Source organism: Balaenoptera musculus, chromosome 14, assembly GCF_009873245.2.
Source record: "Balaenoptera musculus isolate JJ_BM4_2016_0621 chromosome 14, mBalMus1.pri.v3, whole genome shotgun sequence".
Lineage (NCBI taxonomy): Eukaryota > Metazoa > Chordata > Mammalia > Artiodactyla > Balaenopteridae > Balaenoptera > Balaenoptera musculus.
The window spans coordinates 11,276,356-11,291,519 of NC_045798.1; the positions used below are offsets into that span (position 1 = coordinate 11,276,356).

Below are 15,164 nucleotides of genomic sequence, written 5' to 3' on the forward strand. Positions count from 1 at the left end.
TGTAGATTAAAAAAACACAACAAAATCTTAAGCCAGCAGTGGATAAAGCAGAGGAGCATGGATTAGCAGCACCTAATCAGAAAGGAAGATACCCCTAGAAATGAAGGTGAAGGCAGTGGGAATGGTTGAAATTCAGTTTAAGAAGCTCTGAGTTCCCCAGATCTGTCTCCCTACTTCATGCAGCAAGATTGCCAAGATCCCAACCTGGCAAGAGACCAGAGATTTCTCTAGAGAAGATAAAACTAAAGGTCTCTGGACTAAAGGACTCCAGAACCAGGTCCTACATTTAAAAAAGAAAAAAAAAAAGAGGGAATGAAAAATTAGAAAACAAAAATAGCTCTTAGTAAAAATATTTTTTGTTTTAATGAAAAGAGCAAAAGTTAAACTCAATAGAAAGGTTAGAAAATAAAGTTAAGGAAATCGCCCAGAATAGAAAGTAAAAAGATAAATGAAAATAGGAAAGAAATGAAAATTTAAAGACTCTTATAGGAAGTCTACTATCCAAGTAACAGGAATCACTGAATGCAAGAACAGAAAAAATGGAGGGGAGGAAATCATGCATTATATTATTTACCTACTGCTGCATAAAAAAAATTACCCCAACCACACAGAAACTTATAACAAACATTTATTCTCTTACCTAGTTTCTGAAGGTCAGGAATCTAGGAGCAGCTTAGTGGGGTAGTTCTGGCTCAGGGTCTCCTCAGAGGTTGCAGTCAAGCTGTCAGCAAGGGCTGCTGTCTCATCTGATGGCTGGACTGGGGCTAGAGGATTCTTTCCAAAGTGACTCACTCACATGGCTGTTGGCAGAAGCCTCAGTTGCTAGCTGGCTATTGGCAGGCGGCCTCAGTTCTTTGCCACATGGAACTCCCCATAAGGCTTCTTCACATGGTAGCTGGCTTCCCCCAAAGCAAGTGATCCAAGAGAAAGAGAGAGCATGGCCAAATGGAAGTCACGGTGCCTTTTATAGCCCAATCTCAGAAGTGAATTATTATCATTTCCACTGTGTGCTATTGGTCACAGAGACCAATCCTGGTCCAATAATGAGAGTGAACTGTACAAGGTATGACTATCAGGAGGTGAGGATCATTGGGGCCATCTTGGAGGCTGCCTATCACATCCATGAAATAGGTATGTGTGTATGTGTATATTTATGTATATGTGTATTTCAATTCTCAGAATTTGAGGACCTAAGTTTCCAGAATTGAAAAAGCCAACTAACCACTTAGCACAATGGGCCCACGCCAGAGCCTACTGTCATGAACTTTCAAAACACCAAGGAGGGACTTCCCTGGTGGTGCAGTTGTTAAGAATCCGCCTGCCAATGCAGGGGACACAGGCTCAAGCCCTGGTCCGGGAAGATCCCACACATCGCGGAGCAACTAAGCCCATGTGCCACAACTACTGAGCCTGTGCTCTAGAGTTGGTGAGCCACAACTACTGAGCCCATGCGCCACAACTACTGAAGCCCATGTGCCCTAGAGCCTGTGCTCCGCAACAAAAAGAAGCCAGCGCAATAAGAAGCCAGTGCACCACAACAAAGAGTAGCCCCCGCTCACTGCGACTAGAGAAAGCCCGCGCACAGCAACGAAGACCCAACACAGCCAAAAATAAATAAATAAATAAATGAAGAAGATACACAAATGGCCAACAGGCACATGAAAAGGTGCTCAACAACACTTATCATCAGGAAATGAAAATCAAAACCACGAGATATTACCTCACACTTATAAAATGGTTATTAGCACAAAGACAAGAGTTAACAAGTGTTGGCCAGGATATGGAGAAAAGGGAACCCTTGTGTAGTGTTGGTGGGAATGTAAATTTGTGCAGCCACTATGGAAAACAGTATGGAGGTTCCTCAAAAAATTAAAAATAGAACTACCATATGATCCAGCAATGTCACTCCTGGGTATATATCCAAAGAAGATGAAATCATTATCTCATATCTGCACCCCACTGTGTTCACTGAAGAATTACTCACAAGAGCCAAGACATGAGAAAAACCTATGTTCATTGACAGATGAATGGATAAAGAAAATGTGGTACAGGGAAGTCCCTGGCAGTCTGGTGGTTAGGACTCCACACTTTCACTGCTGTGGGCCTGGGCTTGATCCCTAGTCGGGGAACCAAGATCTCGTAAGCCACATAGCACAGCCACAAAAAAAAAAAAAAGAGAAGTAAAACAAGAAAGAAAATGTGGTATATATGCAAAATGGAATATTATTCAGCCATAAAAAAAGGGAAATCCTACCATTTGCAACAATATGAATGAACCTTGAGGGCACTATGTAAGTGAAATAAGTCAAACAAAGAAAAATGCTGTATGATATCACTTACATGTGGAATCTAAAAAAGATGAACTCATAGAAACAGAGTAGACGGGTGGTTGCCAGAGGCAGGGCCTAGGAGGTGGGGGAAATGGGCAAAGGTGGTCAGAGGTACAAACCTCCAGTTTATTTTGTAAAGCCTGGGGATGTAATGGACAGCATGGTAACTATAGTTAACAATACTGTACTGCACACTTAGAAGGTGCTAAGATCGTAGACCTTAAAAGTTCTCACCACACACACACAAAATGGTAACTAATAAGATGATGGATATGTTAACTAGCCTTATTGGTAATCACATCACAATACACACATATATCAAATCATGTTGGACACCTTAAACTTGTACACAATGTCATATATCAATTATATCGCGATAAAGCTGGGGAAAAAAGTCAAATACTCAGTAATCAGAATGGCTTCAGACTTCTCAAGGGCAACATTGGAAGCTAGAAAGCAATAAACAGTGCCTTCAAATTCTTGAAGGCAAATGATTTCCAAGCCAGAATTAAACCCTCCAGAATGGAAAACATTGGAGAAGAAACAACCAAATTTTAGAAGCTGAAAAGTAAATTAAAAAAAAAAAATCCTGAATTTTAAAACTTGACAGTGAAGAACTTGAAAATAATGAATTAGCAGCACAGGGAACCTCTAGAAATGGAGGTTAAGGGAGGGAGGGGCTGTTTGAAATACAGTTAAGTGCTAAGTACTTAGCAGGCCTTTTCAGTTCTGGAAATACATAGGCCTAAATTCTGGGCATGAAAAACGTAGTTATACCAGCCAAGGCATCAATGAAGGGAACAGAATAAAAGTGTTCTGAATCACGCTTGGTAAGTTACTGCAAGATGCGTTTTACCCAAATGGGGGAGGAAGCAGAGAAATAGGAAGACAAGAGAAACAAGAAATGGGAGATCCAAACCCAAAGAGAGGTAATGGGGAGCTCCAGGATGGTGGTGAAGCGGGACCCCAGAGGGACCACTGTGTGCCAGGCTGCGGGGCAACCAGTCCAGAGTGGAAGTCAGAGGTCCCCAGGGAGGATGCTTTTTCAGAGTGATGAAATGGACGGAATACCTGGCGCATCGCAATGTATTGGGAGGAACTGAGACACTTGTCAAGGCTTTGAGGTCGAATTTACAATAGTGCACAGAAAAGCAAGCAAACAACAAAATTGTTTTAAAGAACAAGATAGGGCTTCCCTGGTGGCGCAGTGGTTGAGAGTCTGCCTGCCAATGCAGGGGACACGGGTTCGAGCCCTGGTCTGGGAAGATCCCACATGCCGCAGAGCAGCTAGGCCTGTGAGCCACAATTACTGAGCCTGCGCATCTGGAGCCTGTGCTCCGCAACAAGAGAGGCCACGATAGTGAGAGGCCCGCGCACCGCGATGAAGAGGGGCCCCCGCTTGCCGCAACTGGAGAAAGCCCTCGCACAGAAACGAAGATCCAACACAGCCCTAAATAAAATAAATAAATAAATAAATAAAATTAAAAAAAAAAAAAAAAAAGAACAAGATAATTATTGACTCCTGGGGAGAACACTGTCCAGGAAAGAAAAAGCAGTCATCGTTTACAACATGACTCAGCTCTGACTAGCATTTATATAGTCATATCAATGTAAACACTGAATACTGACCTAATCAAAATTATGAAAGAACTATATTCTGGGGGAGTAGGGGATGGCTTCCACAGTGGGAATTTAATAGAGAATGCCTAGAACAGAAATATCTAGCATTGGTAACAAGGAGACAGAGATAGAAGTTAAATATGAAAATAATCAGCTGGTTGATTCTGGGAGGGGAAATGAAGGAGAAAACGGGACTACTGTGTTTTGTGGCCAACTTTGTAGAATCCTTTGACTTTCTAAACTGCACGTGCACTACTTTGATCTTAGAAAGAGATTAATATGCTGCAATGAGAAATCAGGCAATAGCCAACCACTCATTCATTCAATAAGCATTTAATGTGTGCCTACAGTACACTAGTCCCTGGGAATTTGGAGGAAAAACAAAAAATGATCCAGGCCCTTTCCTCCCTGGCTCACAGTCCGTTGGGTTTCTCAGCACAGCCAGAGCGGCAACAATTCAAACTCTTCTGTAGTGAGGCGTTAATATGGTGAAGGAAAGAGGCCTGGACACCTGCTTGTTTTGAATTTCAAGGTCTGTGGCTAGCGGTTTCTGTTGGCTTGCCATGGGCAAGGTTGCTATGGGTTTAGCCTCAAGTCACGATGGGACCCAAGCAGGTGGGGTAGATGACAACTGAAGTAACAATGATCCCTAACATGGGCAGTTGGCAACGTGGGGTACATTTTCTAAAGCATTAGGGCAACCGAAGGCTTGTTTCAAGCATGAGGGTCACTGGCTGGCTGCTTTGTTTGCATGACCTCATTTAATCCTCACAATAAACTTCTGAGGTGGCTACTATTATTATCTCCACCTTCTAGATAAGGAAACTGGAGCCCAGAGAGGTTATGTGACCTGCCTAAGGTCACACAGCTCATAAGCAGCAGAGCTAAACCTCAAACCCAAGGCTTGAGTCTATGCCCTTCAGCCTTAAGACTGGGATTTTTCTCAGTCATTGGATTAAGAGCTGCAAGACCTGAATTCTAGCTCCTGCTCTACCAATAATCGGCTGTGTGATCTTAGGCAAGTCCCTTCCCTCGTCAATGTCTGTTTCCAGGTGTGAAAAATGGAGGGGGTTGACTCAGATGACATCTAAGCATCCTCTATACTTCGGCAGTCTGTGTTAGCAATAGGGAAAGCCAACGGGAAAAGGAAACGTATGAATGGGGTGCAGAGGTGAACACACTTTTCTCCTCTGAGCCTCAACTGCCTCATCTGTAAAATTAGAGAATCATTAAGACACACCTCTCATGGTTGTTGAATGTATTAAATAAGACAGCGTATGGAAAGTACTTAGCACTTGCCTGGGCACAGAGTAAGTGCTCGATCAACACAAGCCCTTATTCATTCCTACTACTCATATGCTTACAGGGCTCCACCACACTTGGATTCCTGAAAGTTTCCACTTCTGGTAAGGTCAAAGCACCATGTTTGTGGGAAGAAGGGGGGATCAAAGCACAAGAAAAGGGAGTCAAACAAAATTACTGTCTGACAGGAACGTGTGCTGTTGCCCTTTATTGGTTTTACATACGAGTTAGTTTACCAATACTTTCAGGAGCATGTAAGTGTGAAATTGGAAAGCGTCACCGCAGGACTGCCACAAGCCACTGCACTGGCGATATAAAAGGGGAGGCGGGGGGAATACGCTGGGCCAGGGAGAGGGAGAAAACTAGAGAGGCGGAAAGGATAGGAAGGTGAGCCCCAGGTGTGGAAGGACAAAAAGATACGGGGCTGGGGAGCAAACTGGCTTTAAAGTTCAAAGCACATTCATCCAGATTGACTGCTGAACACACACTTCTTTGAGTTTTTAAACATGCCCCTGCCGTCCCACCTCTGTGCTTTCCCTCAAACCATTTCCTCTATGTGATTTCCTATTCCTGGCCACGGACACTGCTCAAGGCCAACCTAGCTTTCAGGCCAAGCTCAAATTTTATTTTCTTTCAGAAGAAATTACAAAGCATTCATGGTTAATAAGAATATAGACTCTGGGTCAGCGAGACCTGCTTTGGAATTGAGTTGGTTGAACTTGAGGCGAGTTTCTTCACCTCTCAAAACCTCAGCTTCCCAATCTGTAAAATGTAGACACGTAACAACCTCACAGGATTACAATGAATAATAAATGATGGTGCACATGAAGCCTTAACCGTATGCTCAATAAATGTCAGCTGCTGCTATTTTCTCCATCACCCCCATTCCGGTCCATTCTCCACACCTATTACATTGAACTAGAATTACTGACAACCATGGAACCGTGCTTCTGTCTCTGAATCCCCAAAAACAGCCTAGTACACTAGGTAACATGCAATAGATGCTGCATAATGAATCATCTGAATTGAATGCAATGACTGTCACATTCTCAAGCTCATGATTATTGACTGTTTCGAGTAGAAGAAAAAACATCCCAAGCAATTGGCTACAGGTGACCAGATTATCATGGCAGGGTTCCCAATCTTGTCTGGGCTGAGAATGAACCTCTCCAGGAAACCATTCTGTGGCAGGGACCCTTGGGCTCCCATAATAATGAAAACAAGAACAATTAACAACATGTATTGAGGACTTACTATGTCCCAAACACTACCTCTAAGCGCTTTACCCAAAATAAATCAGTTAATCCTCAAAGGAACTCCAGGGGCAATTCTCACCCCCACTTTACAGAGGAAACTGAGTGACCAGCTGCCCCAGTTTGCCAGTATCTGAGGGGGCTCCTCAGACTTTCAGTGCTAAACCCAGAAAAGTCCCAAGCACGCTGGGACGAGTATGCCCTAACACTGAAGCACACAGATATTAAGTAAATGTCCCAAGGTCAATGAGTGGCCAAACCAGGATGACAAACCCAAGAGCCCCATCGCCTCTACTGTAGGCACAAAGGCAAAAATGAATCCACTGAGACGACAAATTAGCCAGATCATCAAGTGGGCTGTCCACCAGGCTTCCGAGCACAGAGTGTGATGCAAGTAGGTACTCAAATAATTGTCCCAACTGTGTTCTAACCGTGCACTGCCCAGAGCTACCCATATGACCTTAGGCAAATCATTATCATCTCTGGGCCTCAGATGTTTTCATCTTCAAAATGAAGGGGTCACACTAAATCAGGGATGGCAAATAAATCGGCTCCCTTGCCCATGGCAGGCAAAAGTAAATGATTAGGCTACTACTTCCCACTCCACCCAGACTTGGGCCTCAGAATCCTTCTCAACCCAACACAATGGGTATTCACAACCCATTTGTAGCTGATGCTTAGCATGATCTCTAAAGCCACCAGCTTTATCTTCACAGTCCGTTGGCACTCAACTAGCTTCCCAGGAATTGCTCTGGTCTCTTAGGATTTGGCACTCAGACTCACACCCAAGGATAGGGAGCAGTTGGATGGCAGCAGGATGACAATGGAAGGGACAGTCTCCATAGACTGGGCACTCCCTGTGTCCAGTCCTATGCCATGTATACCTCACAGTACAGCACAGTGAACGAGGGCAGGGACTCAAGAGACCCCACCTGGGCTCAGCATCCTGGCTCACCATTTACTAGCTGTGTGACCTCGGGCAAATTACCTAATGTTTCTCGATTTCCTCAACTACACAAGGAGGATTATAATACTACCTACCTCACAGGATTATAAGGATTCAATTAGTTAATATGTGTAAAATGCCTGGCACGTAGTAAGTAGTAGATGTGTTAATACCAGAACCCTCAAAATCACCCTCTGAGGTGGATATTATTTAACAGATGAGGGAACTGAGATTCACAGAGATTAAGTTGCCCAAGATCACACAACTAGTTAAACAGCAAAGCCGGATTCAAACACTAATTTCTAAGCCTTTGCTCCGCCACACTGCATTTCCGTAAACACTCAATGGTGAAATAAGGGATTCTTGATTATCTGCAGGGCCTTGCCTGTATTCCTGGGGCTACTGTACTTCCACCCTCAGCACCTGCTTGATCCCTCCTGACACTGCTCTCCTAGCTGGCTCTTGAATACTGCCTGCTTCAACTCCTGGACCATCTACACCTTCGGCACAGAGAGAGCAGATGCCTACAGAAAACCAGAACACAGACTGCTGAGTCTCCAGCTCCTGGGAAACAGGGGAGAGAATCTTTACAATTCTGATTATTGGTCTTCCCCTATCTGTAAAGCGAATTCTGCTATTTTATAGATTTCTGTCTTTCAGGGAATTGAGCAAACGCAGATTAGAGAAAATGGGTAAAGGGATTAAGCACCTTAGGTACCTATGCTGTATCTTATCTACCTCACTCCCCTAGGGGTCCTCCTAAACATATGTATCTCTTTGTCTTAAAAATCATAGCTATTCACAAAAATATTCTGGTTAACACTAAAGTTGCTACAGCTAATATATTTCTTGCCATGCTATTATGTCCAGAAAGAGTGAGCTGGTGCCCACGTTTCTAGTTCATTCCATCTAGTGCTTTTTTTTTTTTTTTTGGCAGCGCCACGCGGCATGCGCAATCTTAGTTCCCCGACCAGGGATCGAACCTGTGCCCCCTGCAATGGAAGTGCGGTGTCTAAACCACTGGACCGCCAAGGAAGTCCCAATATGCCTTCTTTTTAAAAGCTGGGAAAGTGCTTACCCAAAGATGGGGCTTGGAGAGTCTCTAACACTAGTGAAAGAGACCAGAAATTGGTTCCATTCCTGCTTCTGCCCAGGTTGCTGGTGGGAGCTGAGCAGGCAGCTTGCAGCAGGTGACACAGAACTGTGTGTGTGCTCTTCCAGCCGGTGACTCCACAGGATGCGACATGGGAAGGTCCACTGCCCTCCAGAGCGCAGTAATGATGTACGACGTCCAGCTCTCAAGGGCTCCTACCTCTCCTCACTTTACAGATGATAGGAAAGGCAGGAAGAAAGTGAGTTGGAAAAATACAGATACGTGTTTCCCTCCAAAGTCTCTCTCGTTGCTTATGAGATAAAGTCAGCTCCATCCAGACCCATTACTCTCCACGTTCTAAACGGTTCCTTCCTTTGTGAAACTGTCATACTCGTGCCTTTTCAAAGGAAACAATCTCTTGGCCGGGAACTTGACTCCTCAACTCTAATGCCAAGGGAGAACCCCAGAGTTATCCGGCAAGGGGAAGGGTCCCACCAAATAAGAGTGTTTTTACCTCTAAAATTTGCCCTGGATGTGTGTCCAAGAGGTGAGAACAGATAAAAGCAAACTCCCAGGGAAGCACTGGAGGAGAAAGGTGAGAAGGCTGAATGTGATTTTAACAGATGGGGTTGGGAAAGGACAGCAAAGGGTAGGAGGTAGGAAAGCTGGCTCAGATTCCGAAGACGTGGACTCGGCCACTCAGTGTGTGACCTTGGAAAAGTTACTGAACCATCTTCTGTGACTAACAGAATCTCTTTCCTCCTCTGAAAACTGGTGATAACAACAGTGTATTCTCTCCAGGGTTGTCATGAGGCTTCAATGAGATGACGCAGGTGAAGGGCAGAGTGCCAAGAACTGGAGCCATTCTTACTAACCAGTCTGCCTCTCTCGGCCCATCATTTGACACTAACACTGTCTGACAGCTAACATTCACAGAGCACTTACTATGACCAGGCACAGTGCTGACCTCTGGGTTTCAAAGGAGAATTAAGTCTTGGCTTGATTGTATTAAACCAGCCTGAAGTTTGTGAGTATTAGTACTCTTTCACAGATTACTGCCAGGATTAAGCGAGAAAACGCCTCCTACAAAGGGTTTAGTCCAGTGCCTGACGTATAAAGAGTACTCAGTTAAAGGCAGATGCTAACGTCGAGGGCAAGCCCCGTTTGCCTTGGTAACAAACAGGAAGGCGAGATGGTTGACCTGAGTCTGCTTTTGGGCCTCTCCCCCTTAGCCACACCCTTTGCTGCCAGCTCTTGCATCCCTGGTCAGTAGCCCCTAGCCTACACCAAGGACTTGGCTCTTCTAGAACAAATATGGAAGGACCCATAGACCTGAAGAGCCTGAAGGCTAAGGTGATTAAAACAGAGAAAACTTGTCGGGCTAGTAGTTACCCTAGCGAGGAGTGGTAACTGGAAGAAAGCCTACAGAGCTCATGGACGCTGGTAACGCTGTCTCTCGGTCTAGATGCTGGTTACGTGGAGGCTAGTGACGCTGTCTCTTGGTTTAGATGCTGGTTACATGGACGCTGGTGACGCTGTCTCTTGGTCTAGATGCTGGTTACGTGCATGTGTTCACACTGAGAAAACAACTTCTACAATTAAGACTTGCGCACTTTTCTGTATGAATGTTATGTTGCAATAAAAATTTATTCAGATCGTGACTGCCCCTCTCCATTACCCAAAGCATGAAGCAGCCCTTCCCAATGGGTGTTACAAGTACAGCTGGGTTGCAAGCACAAGACGTCAGTCCCCCGTGGCAGCAAGCGGCCTTATCCCTTTACCCGCTGGGAGCTGTGGAAATACCATGATGTTTGGTAAGATTGGCAAGTCCTGCTCTCGAGTACCCAATGAACAGCATCCTCCTCATCAGACCAGTTTACCTTAAGGTATTTCCTATCTAAGGTCAATTTTATTTACTTTTTTAATTTTTTTTTTTTTTTTTAAGTTTTTGGTTGCGTTGGGTCTTCGTTGCTACGCGCGGGCTTTCTCTAGTTGCGGCGCGTGGGCTTTCCCTAGTTGCGGCGAGCAGGGGCTACTCTTCATTGCGGTACACGGGCTTCTCACTGCAGTGGCTGCTCTTGTTGCGGAGCAGGGGCTCAAGGTGCACGGGCTTCAGCAGTTGTGGCTGGCAGGCTTAGTTGCTCCGCGGCATGTGGGATCTTCCCGGACCAGGGCTCCAACCCGTGTCCCCTGCATTGGCCGGTGGATTCTTTTTTTTTTTTTTTTAATTTATTTATTTATTATTTATTTTTGGCTGTGTTGGGTCTTCGTTTCTGTGCGAGGGCTTTCCCCAGTTACAGCGAGCGGGGGCCACTCTTCATCGCGGCCTCTCCTGTTGCGGAGCACAGGCCCCAGACGCGCAGGCTCAGCAGCCGTGGCTCACGGGCCCAGTCGCTCCGCGGCATGCGGGATCCTCCCAGACCAGGGCTCGAACCCGCGTCCCCTGCATTGGCAGGCAGACTCTCAACCACTGCGCCACCAGGGAAGCCCCTGGCCAGTGGATTCTTAACCACTGTGCCACCAGGGAAGTCCCTATTTACTCCATTTTTAATCAGATTCTTTTATCCTCTCCAACCAGGAGACAGCTGGCTACATTTAAGGGTCGACACCCCTAGACTGATCTTTACAAACCTGAGAGTCAGTCTTGGACATCACTCCGTATCTCACCCTTCATAATGAGCAAATGTCTAGTAGGTCCCTCCCTCTTCCCCAACTTCCTTCCTTCCCAATTGCTGGAGGGAAAACCTAAAATAAATTTCAATCATTTATCAAGTCAACGGATATACAAGTCAATGGATATAATTTCAGTAAAAATATACAGACTACGTGCTGGTTTTCTCTTTGAAAGTTTATTGTCATTAAAAAAAAAATAAAACCCTCTACTTGTTACATTCACCTCTCAGAACATTTAATGTACCAGTTAATGATGTTATTGTAAAAAAAAGCCCACCAACTGCTTGAAATGGCTCTAAGTTATCATTATTATTTTTTGCCATGTTCTGGTATTATAGTGGTTTAAACTCTTTGGAAAAAAATGGTGCAACATTAAGTAGCAAGATTTCAAATTCCCAGATTAGAAACAATTTTTATATCAGGAGGAATTTTAGTAAAAAATCCAACGATAAAAGGAAATGTTAATAGAAAAACAAAAACAAAAATACTGTAAAAAATAGGATTCCCCCCACCCAGCCCCAAGTTAGGTTAAAAAAAAAAAATGGAACCAATCCCACCCCACCCCCCCATATTTCTCTTAGAAAAGTCACCCAGTCCTAAACGCAGGGTCTCACACACCAATACAAGTAGCCTGATTTGCAGACCAGCCTCTGGGATCTTACACTGGCCCCAGTCTGAAGTTTTTTTTTTTCAAAACTTAAGGTAAGTTAGGTAGTTAGACTTCCATAAATACTGGTATCCGAATGAATGAAAACATCCTGGCTTTGGTATGGCTACAGAAATCTGGAAACTGTTCAAGAGGACACTGGCTTAGAGAGGGAGTTGAGGGAAGCACACAACCCCCAAGTGGAGGTAAAATAAACATTAGGCCACACCCATAGCAAACACTGTGTGTAATACCTGAGGCTGATGCCTTGAACGAAACACATGTAAAGGTTCTTGATCAGAATCACACACATACAGCTTCTTGAACAGAGTAACACACATACAGGATCTTGATCAGATTAACACATGTATAGGTTCTTGACTGGAATTGTCTGGACCAAACTTTATCCAAGTTACCACCTGCAGGAAACAGTTTGAATTTGGTAATTTATCCAGTGCCCTGGAGTCCAAGAAGAGACAAAGACCTTTTGGAAGAAGAATAACCACCTGGGCTAAAAGCCAGGCCCCTCTTATTCTAGGAAGCTCAAAGTCTGTTTTTTCCTTCTCTCGTTCGATTTTGCCCATCACAAAAGCACCTCCATCTCCCAACAAGGGGGTTTTTCCACCCCAGGTCACCACAGGGGCCTGTCTGAGGGGTAGAACTGCTGATTTTTTCATCCCTGGAGTGACTCAATAAAAAGCAAGTCTTCCGGGATCAGGAATATAATTTACAGTGCTGTGTCTCAAGTGTACTTTACGGTTTCCCTCATTTTCACTAGATCATGATTGTTAAAGGTTGTGAGGATACTGAGAAGGCAGCAGTGGGGCTGCGACCAGGCCGAAGTGTGGCCTCAAACATCCTCAAATTTACAGAAAAGGGTAAAGTGCCTGGTCTTCAAATCACCAGTTATTTCATGAAAGCACAAAGGACCCACCAGACAAGGCAAGAAAACAAGGCAACTTGCTGCTGCATCCATGCAGAAAACTAGTTATCAGTACAATCCTTCCCCCAAAAAACAAACTTTGGTGCAGTGTTAGGAAGACAAGATAATCATTAAAAAAAAAAAAAAATTAAAATAAACCACCTTCGATGGCAACACACACTAAATATATCTAAATAAATTTCCATCACAGGGCACAAGGGGCTAACAAAGAGCTCCCTGATATTATGGGAGGTAACACACACCACAGTGACAATTCAATCAAGAGAGAGCCTCCCTTACAGCAAAGGCCGCCAAGAAGAAACAAAAGGTGAAGCCGCTGTTTACTGTCAATCTGGTTCACTATTGCAAAGATCATAATTATGGGGGGCTGGGAGGCAGAGAAGAAACTCAGAACGCCCAGGCAATTTTGATAAACAGCATCATTTGTCCTGTTCTCTAAATGAGACTCCAACACCAGAAAAAAAATGAGAGGAAAATTGGATTATAAATGAAAACTAAAATGTATCTGTACAAGTCTTTACTCTGAGTCAGTAGGGTTTGGTCTCTGTTGAAGCCAGGACTCTGGAGAAGGTGATTTACTTGTCATCACAGCTCTACAACTAGCTGTGGGGTGTGTACATCAAGAGACAACACGAAGACAATCACTTGAGACCAAGGGAATTACTTACAAAGATTTCCTAGGATGTATAAGGTCTACTGACTGCCCAGAGAGATGCTAACACTTGCTCTAACCCCAAATACTTTAAACATCTTAAGGTGGCAACTAGAATATTAGAAACAAAACAAAAAAATCATCACCCAGTGAGTTATTTCTCCCATTATGGGAATGAGGGAAAGGGCGCAGGGCAGGCTGTTTCACCAGGATTCATTAGGGAGAGTGCAGGTTTAGCGGCAACCAACGGCCTTCCCCGTCTGCAACCCGGGCCAGATCTCCTGGGAGCCCGGGAGTGCCGACAAGGTGCCATGGGTTCGGAATGGCCAAGGCGCAATACTGGCGTGAGCGACGAGAAGAGTGCAATGTGAGGTACCAGTGAGAGTCTACAGATCACTGATGACTCCACCAACCATCTCACCTCCCCACCGACCACAGACAACCCGGATCACCAGCCGGCGGCAGGTGCCACCTCATCTACTTGGGAGCAGGAGAGAGGAGGGAATTACAAACGAAAGCTTCTGAAATGACCGCTTCTTGTTCCAGCCTGAGCTAGAACAAATGTGTTTGAATGAACCACCTGCATTAAACAACATTTAAAATATGGAACCTTCAGCACTTTATGAATATGAAACGCCCCCTTCCCTCAACCCCATTTACTGCAGTGCACGTCGTCTCCCAGGCGAATTTTTCTGTCTTTCAGCCGGTGGAATGGATGGCATACGCCAGATGTTACACAAGGCATTCATTTCTCCGAGAAGGCTTAGAGCCAGGAGAATTAATCTCCTTCTGCTAGGACCTCTGCCCCAAGCTTCTGGGGAAACAGTGAATTGGGCTTGACAAGGAAGGTAGCTACATGATCCACTAATCAGATTCAAAACATGAAAATGCATTGAGGAGGGTACCCCTTCCTGCTCCTCATCATGACAGAAAGACCTATAGATAATTAAGAGAGTTGTCCCTTCAAACTCAAAGGAGGCTTTAAAAAAAAAAGACAAAGGCTTAAAAAAAAAAAAAAAAAAAAAGACAAAGTATAAGCAAAAAACAAAGAAATCAGTAAAGCAAACTCCCAATACTCCTGAAAGCAAAATAGTCTCATGGTGATGAATGACTGGAAGAAGTCGAGGCAGAGAAAGAATGACACAAAGGCGGGAAGTGCCTGGCCAAAAGGGCGCCTTGCAGAATCCACCACAGTGTTCTCCATTTTCCAAGGCCAAGCAAGCAGCAAGTCCCAAGTTAAAAACTTTCTATTAAGAGCAAAACAAAACCAAAAACCATTCCAGAAAAGGGGTCAAGGGAAGACCAACACTGGAGAAAGTCAAGCCGCTGACCTCCGGCGGATCACGAAGAGCCCGCGCTGAAGCTGGCCCAAGTAAATCCTCATCTTGGTGCTGTCACTTGTCTTCCTCACCCAGATCTGCGGGGGAGATGGAAAAGGAAGAGGATGAGAGAGGCTAATCCTGAGGGGCAAACTTTCCAGAGCGTCGGGATGTTTGCACGAATTAGGTGTAGCCAGACAGCTGGCAACCTCTTCCTGTCAACTCGCGAGGCATCCACAGGCCTTGACCTCTGGCCTCCTAAAGGCACACCTCCACCGCAGAGGGCAGGCACCATCCCTTGAACTCGTTTCTCCCAGCCATCTCTCTTACACCTTTGAGTAAGCAAATGGAAAGCACGGTGTTCTTGAGTTCCATTTTTGCCTTCAT

General features: G+C 44.8%; 1 protein-coding gene across 11 annotated transcripts in view; it reads right to left on the bottom strand.

Annotated features, from left to right (window-relative positions):
* Positions 1–15,164, bottom strand: part of SUDS3 (SDS3 homolog, SIN3A corepressor complex component) — a 307,067-nt gene that overhangs the window by 254,108 nt on the left and 37,795 nt on the right. For 8 of the 11 annotated variants that reach the window (XR_005016172.1, XR_005016173.1, XM_036823065.1 and 5 more), the window contains one exon: positions 14,790–14,875. Coding sequence is in view for 9 of the 11 variants with exons in the window: in XM_036823065.1 (XP_036678960.1) it covers positions 14,790–14,875 (86 nt within the window). In the remaining 2 variants the exon portion in view is untranslated. Of the gene's footprint in view, positions 1–11,374; positions 14,876–15,164 lie in introns of those variants that run through there. The other 3 variants (XM_036823073.1, XM_036823071.1, XM_036823072.1) reach the window with 2 other exon arrangements.